General features: G+C 36.0%; 1 protein-coding gene across 1 annotated transcript; it reads left to right on the top strand.

Annotated features, from left to right (window-relative positions):
* The first annotated feature begins 3,056 nt into the window (after positions 1-3,056).
* On the top strand, positions 3,057-7,325 carry LOC130713030 (uncharacterized). Its single transcript, XM_057562835.1, has 7 exons — positions 3,057-3,128; positions 4,372-4,446; positions 4,628-4,822; positions 5,106-5,267; positions 5,411-5,464; positions 5,545-5,694; positions 6,900-7,325. The coding sequence occupies exons 1-7, from the start codon at positions 3,057-3,059 to the stop codon at positions 7,281-7,283; spliced, it is 1,092 nt and encodes a 363-aa protein (XP_057418818.1). The 3' UTR covers positions 7,284-7,325.
* The last annotated feature ends 6,912 nt before the right edge of the window (positions 7,326-14,237 follow it).

The following is a 14,237-nucleotide window of genomic DNA, read 5'->3' as shown; positions in this document are numbered from 1 at the left end:
CACATTAGGGGCGTATTCCACCCAAAACAATTTGTAGGGGCCTTAACCAAAGGACCCCTATTTTAGAGGGACCTCCAACATATTTAAGCCAATTATTTATTAATAAATTATTGCGGCATTTTTTAATTTTAAAACTATTTTCAAATTTTATTAATAAAATTAATTATAAATAATGTTTCCATATAAAAATATTATTTACTAAAAAGTTTGTTCTGAGTATCGTCTTGTGTATACTCTTTACACTTTTTAATGTATATAAACAGATTATTCTAAAAGACTTAAACAGTTATAATATATTAATTTTTTATGTATGTAAAATTATTTTGTAAAATAACACAACACAATATTATAATCTATATTAAACAACACATGTAACTATTAAAAAAAATTCTAAGTATATCCTTACGAAAAGCATGCATTTATTCATTTATTATTTCTGATATTTCATATATTTATTTTATATAAAATATATTACTCTATATAAATTTAATATTTTTCTCAACTTGAGGTCAATAATTAATATTTTAACTACATATGTTTAAATTTTTTTTATCACATTATATTTAGCTTTTACTTAAATGTATAGGAAATTTTATAATTAATATATAAATAATTATAAAAATGAAGATAAATAAGTTTATAAATATATTATTTAATTTAATGTTGGTAGTTGAATAGTTTTTTACATTACAATATATTCAGTTTTAATTTTATTATTTAATATATTGATTGCAAATGAAATTCTTTATTTTTAATGTATTTTAATGTAAAAGGTAGGAATTACTTGATGTATTTAATGCAAAAAACTCAAGTCTCCTTTATATATATATATAAGATAGATTTTTTTTTTAGAAAATGAAAATATATTAGAATAAGAGAAATCTTGAGAACACCCTCTCTCAAGTGAGTGAAACAAAAAAGAGATACAAAGCATAAAAGAGATACGTAGCATAATATGACTAAAACAGGGCTAGAGAGACCAGGAAAATAACAACTAGAACTAAATCTAAATAGCAAAAAGAGAACAAAACACTAGACAAACGAACCACTAGAAAGGAGTAATGATATATACAGAACTCATTTTTTAAACACTTCATTTTTACCTCTTTTTATTTCTATCTCTCTCCTCTTATCATCTATCACATCTAATACTTTATCTCTCTTACTTTTTCTTTTCTTCCTATCTCTCTTTTCATTCCACTATCTCCACCTCAAAGAGAGGTGTGAAGATAACATTATTGCTCAAGGAGACCAAAACCAAACGGGTGTATAAAAAAGGGCAGGGCACACCAGGGACAGCAAGCCAAAATCACATGACAGTGTGGGCCTCCATAACAGATCAGTATAGCAACAGCAGCATAGAGAGGAATTTTCCACAAAAGAAGAAAACCAAGTTCCTTGAAAACCAGTAGAAAATCACTTCAAACCAGAAAAATGGACATAAGAGGGCCAAGACTTTCAAGTCAGAAAACCATATAGAAACCCAAACACAAAAAGCACATCCCAGCAACAAATCAGCACAATTACCCTCTTGTCGTGACACCTAGTGGGTCTTGTTCGTCTTGAGGCAGCACCATCAATTGGTTGTTCTCTGATGGTTCCACATCTCGCAGGTCAGAATCTATGGCTCAACAATTATTTCAGTTCCAGCAGCCTCTTCCAAAAACTTGGTAATGAGCTGGTCCAACTCAAGAAGCCCAAAATCAATTAGGAAATTAGGGTTCAGGTTTCTTAGTAATTCTCTATTCACTCTCACCACGGCAGCTTCATAGGTATATAGGTGGTCCCCGCTGTTAAAGCAATAGTTGACTCTCCTTCCCTACCACCTATATATATATATATATATTTTTATATATTATATTAAATATATACTTAAATAGTGGTTCAAATCAATATTACTTATTTATATATATATATATATATATATATATTACTTTTATAAATAATTGCTTGCCTTTTCTCATAAATTTAAATATTAGCTATTAAATATAGCATTTACTACTTGTTCAATTCAAATATAACATTCAATACTTATTCAAAGTCAGTTTTAATTATACTTATATATATGACCATTTTTATGTCAAATAAAATTCAATAAATTAGTTTCTCCTTAATCATTTGAATTTTTATTCCCTTTCATCCAATTCTATAATCAAAACTTAAACTTTTTAAATTATTCTTTTCCAAATTTAACTAACAAATATTTTTGTTTTAAAAATTAAAGCATATGTTATTTGTAATAAAATTAATTAATTTTAAGATATTTAATTTCCTTTTTTATATTTATTTATTATATATTATAATTATTTTCGTATCAAATAACTTAATTTTTTTCATTTTATACTATTGGTTTATTACACAAGATACTCAATCTAGTTATTTATTTATAGTAATTTTGTAAAAAAAATTATGTTTCTTTAATAAAAAAAAGAGTAAAACATTTGCATGATAATCTTTAGAAGTCTCTCAATTATTTCATTCAAAGATCATAAAGTGGATATAATAGTCTAGAATTATTTTTCCCAAATTAGTTTGTAAAATTAAAGTGTCATTATATTAGTTCCTTAAATTTTGTTGAGTTAAAAAAAAAATCTTAAAATTTTGTCACCAATGAAGTCTGCCAAATACAAAATTCTCACCAAATTATCATATTTTAATTCTCAGCAATAAATTATCATCAAATAAATAAAATTTTACTATAACATATTTTTTGTCACCAATGAAGTCTACCTAATACAGATTTCTATTTTTAAAATTAGGTCCTATGTTAGCATAAAATTAATTATTCAACATTATAAGAAAAAATTAATTTACATTAATAGAATTTGTTTTATTATATCATACCTACCAAAAGTCACATTTCTCCATGCCTTAATAATTTAAGGTATATTATTATTAAGAGATGAAAGTCAATAATATAGACCATTTAACTATACGTCAACGATGATGATTATATCTAACTTAGATCAATTATGGCCATATATATATATATATAAAAGCACAATCACATAGCTGATATGTATGTCCCAAAACGTAGCATTGCTTCACTAAAAATTATGGCATTTTTTCTCTTTCTAATTATTAGTTTGTGTGTACGATGCTATGAAGTTGATGGTGCAAGAATCCAGGTATGATAATCACAACTTTTGTTCTATGACGTCTTCAATTGACTATCAAGGCATTTTTTTTAGGAATTCATTCAACAATCCGGATCACTTCTCTCTCTAGAATATTTCCTCTGCCTTCTATCCTCTCTTTCGGCCTGACCTTGAACGCCTTGGGTGGCCGCCGTTGCGCCGTGGCAACCCCCTCTGTTCCTTTCTATCTATTTAGTTCCTCTTTCCCTCTATCTTCAAATCTGGTTTTGAGATCCAACGATCTAGGTTTTGGCAGTTCTGTCCTCTGGCCTCCTCAGATCTGGTCTCCTCAGATCGCGTTTTGGTCCTCTGGTTTTCCAACGGTCGTCTTCTTCCGCCCTGTACTTTTCTCGGTGCGCCCTGTCTTTCGTTCGTGCTCGGTTTGTGGGTCTTTGGTCCTGGCCGTCAGCAACGCCACCAAGGGCTCTCCCGACTCCTTTTGTCGTTGCTTCTCTCTTGTGCTCCATTAGTGTCATGGATTAAGTGGTGGTTCTAGTTTTCTGTTGGGGTTTGGCTGTTTCTGTAAGGTTTTGGATTTCGATCATGGGGCTTTTGATGGTGGCTGGGTGCCTGCGATGACTGAGCTTGTGGATTGAAGCTCTCGTGGTGGCTGTTGGTGCCAGTTTGGTGTGGGTTTTTGGTTTTTGCACAACGAGACAGTGATGTATCTTGGAGTGGAGTTTTAGTTGATCTTCTTCTCTGTTGAGTGGTTTGTCAAGGGTGTTGAGGCTACGGTTCCCTTACGGCCTCAACGTTTTGACGGTCGCTCTACGGTGGTGGTGGTCTTGTGGCTGTATTGGAGCTGCTCGTTGCCGGTTGCTGTAGTATCTCCTGGGTTTTTATCGCTTTTATGCTTTATTTTATGTTTGCTTATGTTTTCCTTAGTTTCCAGGTCTCAACTACTGGCTTTGGTAGGGTGTTTGTTGTTGGGGATTTCAGGTTTCTTGTTGGGTTTTGTTCTGAGCTGGTGGGGAGTTTTTTGAGAGATTCTTGGGAGGTTTTGTACTGAGCTTGTAGGGATTTTTAAGAGATTCTTGGGAGGTTTTGCTGTAGTGGGAGGTTTTGATGTTGCAGTTGAGATTTTACTGGCTGTTACTAGTTTGGTCACTGTACCCTGTTGAGAGGGGATATATCTCAACTTCCTATATATATATATATATACACACTTCATTTTCGAAAAAAAGGTATGATTTTTTTAATTTTCATTTGGTTAAAAATTTGGCGTCCAATGCAGGATGATTTTGATTGTGTTGATCTGTACAAGCAACCTGCTTTTCAACATCCTTTACTGAAAAATCACAAAATTCAGGTAAACTATCTTTTGTGCTTAAACCATTTTTAAGGTTAATTTTTTCAATCTTACATAAAAGATAATATCATTTGACATTACTTAAAAAAAGATGAAAGTTTAATCAATCCCGGTAGTTGTCATTTTTTATTCACATTTTTTCAAATTGAATCTAACATTTTTTTTTCTTATTGTAATAAAGCTTTTTCCAACTTTTACGATGAGTACCATGCAACTTGGTAGAGATAATAAAGATAAGCATTCCAGAAAAAGATGTCCAATGGGAAAAGTGCCTATTTTCAAGACCAAGATCAGGGAGCAGAAGATTAATATGTCTACTTCAAAATCACAACTTGATGGGTTAAATCAATATTCTCAAAGTCGCCCTAGGCATCATGTAAGTCAGTTCAATTAAAAATATTTGGTCTTTAAACTTTTTATTTAACGAGTTACTATTATAACTTTTATGTAGAAACATTACTTTAGTTTTGCTATTTTTCTTTAAAATTTATATTTATAGTTCTAAATTAAAAACATATTTCTTTGCAAAAACAAATAAATGGGCCAAATATCACAAATTTTAATAATGTTTATCTCATGTTTATTGAATATATTAGAGTAATTATATAAAACTTGTAAATGTGTTCATCACTTGTCAATAATATCTTATTATTTTCTAGTTTGCTACCCTTAGCACAACCCAAAATATGATGTTTCATGGAGCAAGTGCACGAGCTGCCGTGTATAACTTATCGCTTCAAGCAAACCAATATAGCTTATCTCAAATTTGGATTCAGGGTGGTCCACCTACTGATCTTAATAGTATACAAGTTGGATGTGGTGTAAGTTAACTTTTTTCTTGTTTATACAGTTTTTATTTCTCTTTCATGACATTGTAGAAATTTGGAAAACGTTGTATTTATGATACTTTATTATATTTATTCTATGTCCAGTCTTTTTAAATATATTATTCTTGTCGTGACAGGTTCATCCTAACTTATTTGGGGACAATCAAGTGCGTTTGATCGCCTATTGGACAGTAAGACTCTAAAATTAATGGATTGTATTTACTTCAAAAAAAATTAATGTGATTATTCTAATTTAGATAAATATATGCAGGCAGATGGCTTTAGAAAAACTGGATGTTTTAATCATCAATGCCCAGGTTTTGTGCAAGTCCATCGAGAATTTACCTTTGGAGAAATTATTGGTCCTACTTCTACCATCGGATCGGATTATAAAAGTTTATATCCTTTCAAAGTCAAACAAGTAAGTAAATTTTAACGCATAAGAGTGCACGAAATTGATAATCTCTTCACCTTCATGAAAGTACAAGCCCTTTAAAATCTGTTACAAAAAATATAAATTTAAGTCTACCGTAAATATATATAAAATAAATTATTCCATCTAGTGCTGTAAAAACTTAATAACAAAGTTAAAATTACTCAAAAATAAGAATAAATAAACTTAATAATAAATCTTCTAATAAATTTTTCGTGAGGAAATCTTTTTTGGGGATGTTTACTGTTTGGGAAGCGCAATTTTTTGTACTTTATCTACCATGAGAACCTTTACCTCATGCTTGAATCTTTATCAATAATACTTTCATTTTCAATTTTTTTTATCTATTAAATAAATTTATTTACTTTATATTTTAAATAATTGTTTTTTTTAGAAAGATAAATGTATATTAGCAAAAGGTTTGAGAGTTTAAACTCTCAAGCAGAAATCATAAATCTTATTTTTTAAATATTTTTATAAGATATTTAGAACATGATAAAATGAGAAATAACATCTAAAATAGATTAAAAAAAATATAGAAAAGTTGTTAGTATTCATATTTTTAGTTCATTTATGCTTCATAAAATATTACATTTTCATTAGATATAGGGATGGCAATGGGTCGGGTAGGGTGCGGGTTTTGCCAAACCCAAACCCAAACCCGAAATCAAAAACCCACACCCGCACCCGCACCCGAACCCGAAATGGGTGGTGAACTTAAACCCACACCCGAACCCATTGGGTTTCGGGTTCACCCGACCCGTACCCACACCCGCACACAACCTCAAACAAACAGTTGAACTCGGAAACCCGACCTGAAAAAGACTGTGAAGAGAGCTATATTATGTAATGTAACATTGTAATTGCCATGTTACTGTTAAATTAATATGCAAGATGCTGCATATATTGTACTGCATAAGCAGAATACTTAGGTTTCACTTATACAGATCCGGGTTCGGGTAGGGTTCGGGTGCGGGTTTGGCCAAACCCAAACCCGAACCCGAAAGTGATCGGGTAAAACCCGAACCCGAACCCGAACCCATTTAACTCGGGTTTTCACCCAAGAAATCGGGTCGGGTCGGGTCGGGTGCCCATGGGTTCGGGCTTCTCTGCCATCCCTAATTAGATATGATTAATAATTATCATTTGCAGACAAATTATTTTATCTCTTTTAAATGTTTGAATATTTGTAGGATCAATCCACAGGACATTGGTGGTTAATTGCTGGTAGGGGTTCATGGGCAGTTGGTTATTGGCCCAACCAATTACTTACTCACTTAAGTCATGGCTCATATGTGATAAGATACGGTGGTGAAACATATGCTTCGCCCAATGTGATGAGTCCCCCAATGGGTAGTGGGAGGTTACCTCGGGAGTTATATAAAAATTCCGCTTTCATGTCAAATCTGGAGATCATAGATTCAAACTACAATGAAGTTAGGGTAAATCCTAAATATATGAAGTCAAATTGCGATACTACACCTAATTGTTATGACGTGCAATACCATGGATATGAAGGAATTGTGTTTGCGCAAGCTTTTCTCTATGGTGGACCAGGTGGACAATGTGGTATATGATTATATCAACAACTTTATTTAATAAAATTTTGTTCATTATCGATAAAGATTCCTGAAACTTTGTATGATTAAGCTTCAATATATACTGAAATAAAAATAAGAATAGTTTTATTAACTTCTCGGGAAGTGTCCTTTTTTGTTTCCTCAACCCACCGCAAGAGAAGAATCACACTCAATAATTATGTTGCTAAACATGTGTTATCATTCAAAACAAGATAGATGATGAAGGCGTTTGACCTTAACAGTCTCCCTATTTTTTATGATGACAATTTGAAAGAGAAAACGAGAGGAAGGAAAACAAAAGAAAAACATAAAGATAGAATTAACAGGAAATTAAAGTAAGAATTATTTCCCTAAACCTTTAAAGCACTGAAGATAGAACTCCCCCTGAGTTTTTGCTTGTATGCTCCCCCTCACATCATTAACTATTTGTATCATAGACTTGGTTTGTTCCTTTTACACTCTATCTCTATCTTGTAGCTAACTATTTAAAGTCTAACTCTAACTTACTTTAACTAATCTAAGTCTCTAACTTACTTTAGCTAACTATTTGAACATGGTTCAAGATACATAACTTACAGACGATGAAGAAGGGAAAAGGGATGTGACGATGTTTGCCTTATGAGCTTGAGACTGCAAGAGAGAATCAATGCATAAACATAGATAAAACAAATAATACTATAGCTACTCCAGGCAGAAAAAAAAAAGGGGGAAAAACTTACCTAAATTACTATACCTGCTGTTAGTACTGTTCTCCAACTAAAAATTAGCACGTGGAGCTATTTTTCCACATCATCACCGGTCACCAGTACCAATTTTTTTTTCCAGAAAACTGGTCATGATTAACTCTTCTTCACCATTACCATGGCTCCTCATCTTTCTTCAATTTTTAATATAATCTCTGAAACGACACTATTGTTACAATTACAGACATATCATTGTTTTTTGTTTGACATAGCAGACATACCATTGTTACAATTACAGACACCAATAAAATCCTAAATTTCTCAAGATTCAAATCTAGTAGGAGAGAATTTGAATACGACGACCATGTCTCGTAGAAGGGCCATTGTTTCTTAAAAATTATGGATTTGTTCCTTTGATTTTGCCATTGGTAGGTTATAATATAAGGCTTCTCGGACGAAGATCCCCAATTTTCCATGAAATTCTCATCATCCCTGCTTCATCCCCATTGGCACAAGATTGGAAAAATCCAGTTCACCCATTCTTACAGTGCCGTTCTTTGGCTCCAACACTGTCCTCGTCGCCGCCACACTCATCAAGATCGGCCCGAGCTTAATCTTCTGCTCCGTCGTTTGGGTGGGGTGGTATAATTGAGATGCTCTTGATTGGCCCACTTTTCTTCACGTTGTTGTTGATGGAGAAGGGGACGCTAAAAACACAGTGAACCAAGATGACGGTGAAGTGATAAGGTATGGTTGAGAGAGTTTTTCGTGTAAGTTTCTCAGAAAAATGGTAGTGGTGATGATGTGGAAAAATAGCTCCACGTGCTAATTTTTAGTTGGAGAACATTACTAACAGCAGGTATAGTACCGTAGGTAAGTTTTCCCCGAAAAAAAATCCTAGTGATGTTTCTAAAGATGCTATGTTTGTAAAATAATATTTTAATATACACTTAAGTGACAAAAATGATTTGTCAAATGATCTTTTAATAAACTTCTTATCTTATGACTAATATAGGTTCTTCTTGATGTGCTCTGCTAGGGCTTCAACATAGGAGCATCTTTCTAGAGGTGGGGTTTTGTAGTGGCGTGGTAATGGCGTTGGGCAGCAAAGCGTAGCCGTCTATATTGACGGGGTGGACGATGGTGTATCCTATAGTCAATTACGCCATAAGGTTGAACATTTTGGGAAGCTCTATAGATTTTTCTTGCAGAGGAATAGGAGAAAAGAAAGACGTACACGCTTTTCTTTTACTCGGTTCAAGAAGAAACAAGATGCGCGCTCAAAGCAATTCGAGTGTTAACCTGTATTAGGCTAGGTAATGCATATTTGGCCTTGAACTTAGCACAAGATGGGGGGAGGGTTCTGGTTCCAGCGGCTCAATTCATTGTAAGATCAAGTTTTGATCGTGTAGTACAACTCTATGTTTTGATGATTACATGATAACGCTTTAGTATGAACAATTATGGTACTCTAACGTGTTTTCTGAGTGTGCTCTTAACATGCTCTGACCTGGACATAATCTCACACAAATCATAAGCACTTTGATTAAAGAGTAACCCTAGCAACGCTTTCGCAATCTCTATGTTCAATCTGAATAGTAGAAAAGCTTCAGAGGATCTGAAGCTAATCAAGCTCTGATGTGGACTCAACTCACTTGAAGTTCTGAAGATCCAGACGTTCTGATAACCCAGACGCTCTGATGGTGTAGAAGACTCTGAAGATCCAGAAGCTGAAAAGTGAAGACTCTGAAGTCCGGAAGCAAAATGGCTCTGAAGACCAAGTACTTCTCCTCTGAGTTCAGAATCAGAAGGTACAACGGTAAGAGGATCCATGCTTCCCTCTGACTCTGATCAACAAGCTTCACAAGTTCCAACACGAAACATTCCTCTGATCAGAAGTCAACAAGGTTAAAGGGCACGTCACTATCCAAAGTGAAGGTATGAAAAACGGTAGAAAGGGGGGGTTTGAATAACGTTTTCAGAACAAAACTTCCACCTTAAAGATTTTGACAAATCTTTCGAGAACTTAAGTGCTAAAGATAAGAGATAGAAAAGCACACAAGGATTTTATCCTGGTTCACTTGATAAATCACTCAAGCTACTCCAGTCCACCCGTTAAGGTGATTTCTTCCTTCTTAGAATGAAGGCAATCCACTAATCAGGTAAGAGTTACAACTGCACTTGAAACCTACAAGTGACTAACAATTACACTGACTTAGCTCACACTAAGATTCACTCTCTTAGTCTTCTCTAGGATCCGATCAACCTTGATCTCCTAAAGGAACTAAACAAACTGTTTATCAAAGAATTGTTTACAAGAGATTTGCTTCTAAAAAGCTAATAGTAAACACAATGAATTTCAGATGAAAGAAAGCTTAGAATATTTTGAATATGTCTTGCGCGTATATGTGTTTCTTTCTAGCCGCTTCTTTCAATCTTCAGCCTCTATATATACTCCAAGGATTAGGGTTGAGCGTTGCATGGGAAATGCTACCGTTGGAGGGCAGTTCTGGAAAATCCAGCTTCTGCTGTGGCTGAGAACGTTAGGTAGGTCGTCAGGAAGGTACACTTGCTTTTGTACTTGGATAGCGACTTGACCTTTTAACCTAGGAGACTTCTGATCAGGGGAATACTTCATATTGGAACTTGTGAAGCCGGTTGATCAGAGTCAGAGGGAAAGCACAGATCCTCTGACCATTGTATCTTCTGATTCTGAACTCAGAGGGAAGAACATGGCCTTCAGAGTTTCTTGCTTCTGGACTTCAGAGTTTCCACTATTCAGCTTCTGGATCTTCAGAGTCTTCTACACCATCAGAACATCTGAACCTTCAGTGTTTCTTGGTTATTAGAACTTCTGGATCTTCAGAGCTTCTAGCGACTGAGTCCACATCAGAGTTTGTATAGCTTCAGAACTTCTGAAGCTTTTCCACTGTTCATACTGAACATGGTGAATGCGAAAGCGTTGCTTGGGTTACCCTTTATACACAGTGCTTCTGATTTGTGTGAGATTGAGTTGAGGTCAGAGCCTGTAAATAGCACACTCAGAAAAACACGTTAGAGTACCACAATTTTTCATATCAAAAGGTTAACTTGTAATCATCAAAACATAGAGTTGTACTACTAGATCAAAACTTGATCTTACAATCTCCCCCTTTTTGATGATGACAAAACTAAGATTTTTGATGAACAATTCTTAAACATTAAACTGAATTCACTCAGAGTTTAGAGATATAGAATAAGACTTATCCTGATGTGAATAGTTTATCTTGCTCATTCTGAATTCAAGTCACTGCTTGATTCTGAGCTTAGCTCCCCCTGAATCTAATACTTGATGAAAACGTTAGTAAAGTCTAGATTCTGAGCTAAAAAATATAAGAGTTCAGAGTGAAAAGCTTATGACATAGATGAAAAACGAATAATCAGAGCGCATAAGTGATCAGAGTCATGGACAAGGTATCAGAGTCTTGGGTATCAGAGTCAACTTAGAATCACTTCAGAAGAAGTGAAATGTATTCCTTGTATTTGCCCAGTGACACATCTATGGTCATGAAGGTGGAACTCTTAAAATCTCCAAAAGAAAAATAAGTCACACTAACACATCTTACAAATCAAAAACTGGGTTTACTCCCCCTTTTTGTCATAAGCAAAAAGCTTGGGGTGTGAAAAACTTAGCTTGAAGTACAAGGTACTCCCCCTTAGAGAAGGTCTAAGTTTAAAAGAAAATGAAAACGATGTAAGAATCAGAGTTAGGCGAAAATAAATAGAAGAGTTAATGCAAGGGATGAACGTTTACCACCGGTCAAGTGAGTAAATAGAAGGGTCAGTTACCAAGAACTTAACCTCGAGAAACTGTAAGAGCATTAACTTTCAGAGAGAAAGTGAAGCCTATAAAAAGCGTTGGAGAGAAAGGTAAGCTTCACACCTCGAATAATTTTCAGTAAAAAAAATGGCATCATACAACGTAGCACTAGAAGAGCTGAGGAAGAAGGCCTTTGAAGAGGACCTGTTCCTGAACATCAGGCATCCAGAGGGTGCAACTACCATCGCGGAGCTGACACGGACACTGCTGGAAGAGGACCTGCGTCTAGAGTTGGAGAGAGACCTGAAGGAATTTCTTGCCTTCGTGGAGGAGGTGCAAGAACTCAGCCGGCTTGAACTCAAGCTGCTGGAAGAGAAAGAGAGTTTGGAAGAGAAGCTCAAGACTTCAGAAGAGATTCTGGAGAGGGATGAGCTAAAGATCAGGCTCAGCAACATCCAGCATGTACTGGAGCGTCTGGAGAAGGATAGGTCAGAGCAGCGCCAGGAGTGCAGAAGAATGAGGAGAGATCCTCCATTCTAGATTATATGATGGAAAGAAATATGATGTAAACACAAAACAATTATGAATAAAACGAGTTTAGCAAACATATGTGACATAAGTATATAGTTATGCATATATAATCACAAACGAACAAAAGAGAATAAATAAATAAAAAGAAACAGAGTTTAACAAAGGAAAACAAAGGTAACGAAAAAGAAGAAAAAGAAGAGATCCTAAAACTAAGGTTTGTCAGTGCGTCGCAGAAGTTCCATCATCATGTGCTTCATCTCAATCAGCATGGATTCATGAGTGTCAAGACGTTGTTCCATGATGTCGAGTCTGGATGAGCTTGTCTGAGTAGAACTGGAAGGAACATTCTGAGCAGCTTGAGGATCTGGAATGGAAGCAGAAGCAGCAGGAGTAAACACAACTGGTGCAAGTGCTTGGCATCTAAGAGCTTCAGCCTCAGCTTCAAGTCGCTCTGCCTCAAGTCTGGCTTGTTCAGCTTGAGCTGCTGCTTGACGTGCAGCTTCTTCTGCTTGTTCTTTCTTTCTCTTGGCTTCTTCAATAGCTTCAAGAAGCTTATTTCTCTGTTCTAGTTCATGAAGAGCCACCCTTCTAGCAAACCTTTGCTTTGCAGCCTCAATGCTCTGACTGCCCTCTGCATGCATGAGCTGCATCATAATCGGAACTTGAGCCACTAGCCAAGTGCTCAGATTGTTCCACTCATCAGCCACATTTTCAGCATTCTCACTGAGATCAGTCTGACCGTGCACATTGCGGATCCTCAAGGAGGCTTCATGATAGAAGATATTGATGCACTCAGAGAGAGATGTGGGTTGAAGGTGAGTATAGGGAATTATGGAGAGGTTGGGTGCAGGAGAGGCTGGGTGATTGCTGCTATGAGCTTCAGAGGCACCTTGTGGAGAACCAATGTTAATCATGGGAGCATTGGGTTCAGAGGTTCCAAGGTGAGGGTCTGAAGTTTCAACCAGAAGGTGTGGTGATCTAACCGAGGATTGGTTAGACACTGATTGTTCGGGTTCAGGGTCTGGTTGAATGGGCTCTTGTTGGTCAGGGACAGGGTGAGCTTGTTGAACTAAGGGGTCTGCCTCTTGGATAGGATTGGCCAAGATAGGTTCATCTGGGTCAACTAGACGTTCAGGTCTAGGGCCAGGATATCTCCTAGGGCTTGGACAGGTAAGGTAATACTCTTCCAAGGCAGACACCTTCTCTTTTCTAACCTCCATGAATTTTCTAATTGATTCAGAGTTATTGGAGGGAGAAGAATCAACAACATTGATTGGGAAGGATACAGGTGTAAAGGCTGTTGAAGAGTCTGTATCCGTGGTTCTGGCAGCAGGACGTGCTGATTCTCTGGGAGCAGAGTGATCAGACGTTCTGGGTTGTGGTTCTGTTTGGTTGGGCTCTGGTTGGTCATGGATGATGGGTTCAGAAGATAATGGGTCGTACGGAATGGTAAGGAGAGAGGTTGGATCTTCTGACCTAGAGGTTGGGTTCTGAAGCAAATTCCAGAGAGGTGCTTCGGTAGGAGAAGGTTGAAAGAAGGAGGATCGTGGGGAATGTGGTGGAGAGGTGGTTTGTGCGGCTGGTTGGGATTCAGGAATAGGAATGAGGGGATTTGAGGAGTGTTGAAGCAAGGCAGAAATAGGAAGTGCATCAAATAAATTCAAATCATCATCAGAAGCAAGTGCAGGCTTACTTGAATGTGCTGATGATCGAGTCACTCTGGCAGGAGGTTCAGTCCTTCTGACCACTGCAGCAGCTGGTTCCACCCGAGTAGGCTTCACCACGATTCTGACCTTCTTCTGCTTCTTCTTTGGAGGACCATCCTCACTATCACTATCATCACCATCATCAGGCTTTCTCTTTGTCTTCTTGACCAGAGGGACATCAGATTCTTCAGAGGATTCTTCCAGAACCATCTTCCTCTGAGCTTTCTTCTTG

Source organism: Lotus japonicus, chromosome 4, assembly GCF_012489685.1.
Source record: "Lotus japonicus ecotype B-129 chromosome 4, LjGifu_v1.2".
In the NCBI taxonomy this organism is placed as follows: Eukaryota; Viridiplantae; Streptophyta; class Magnoliopsida; order Fabales; family Fabaceae; genus Lotus; species Lotus japonicus.
This window is presented reverse-complemented; position numbering and strand designations above follow the sequence as displayed.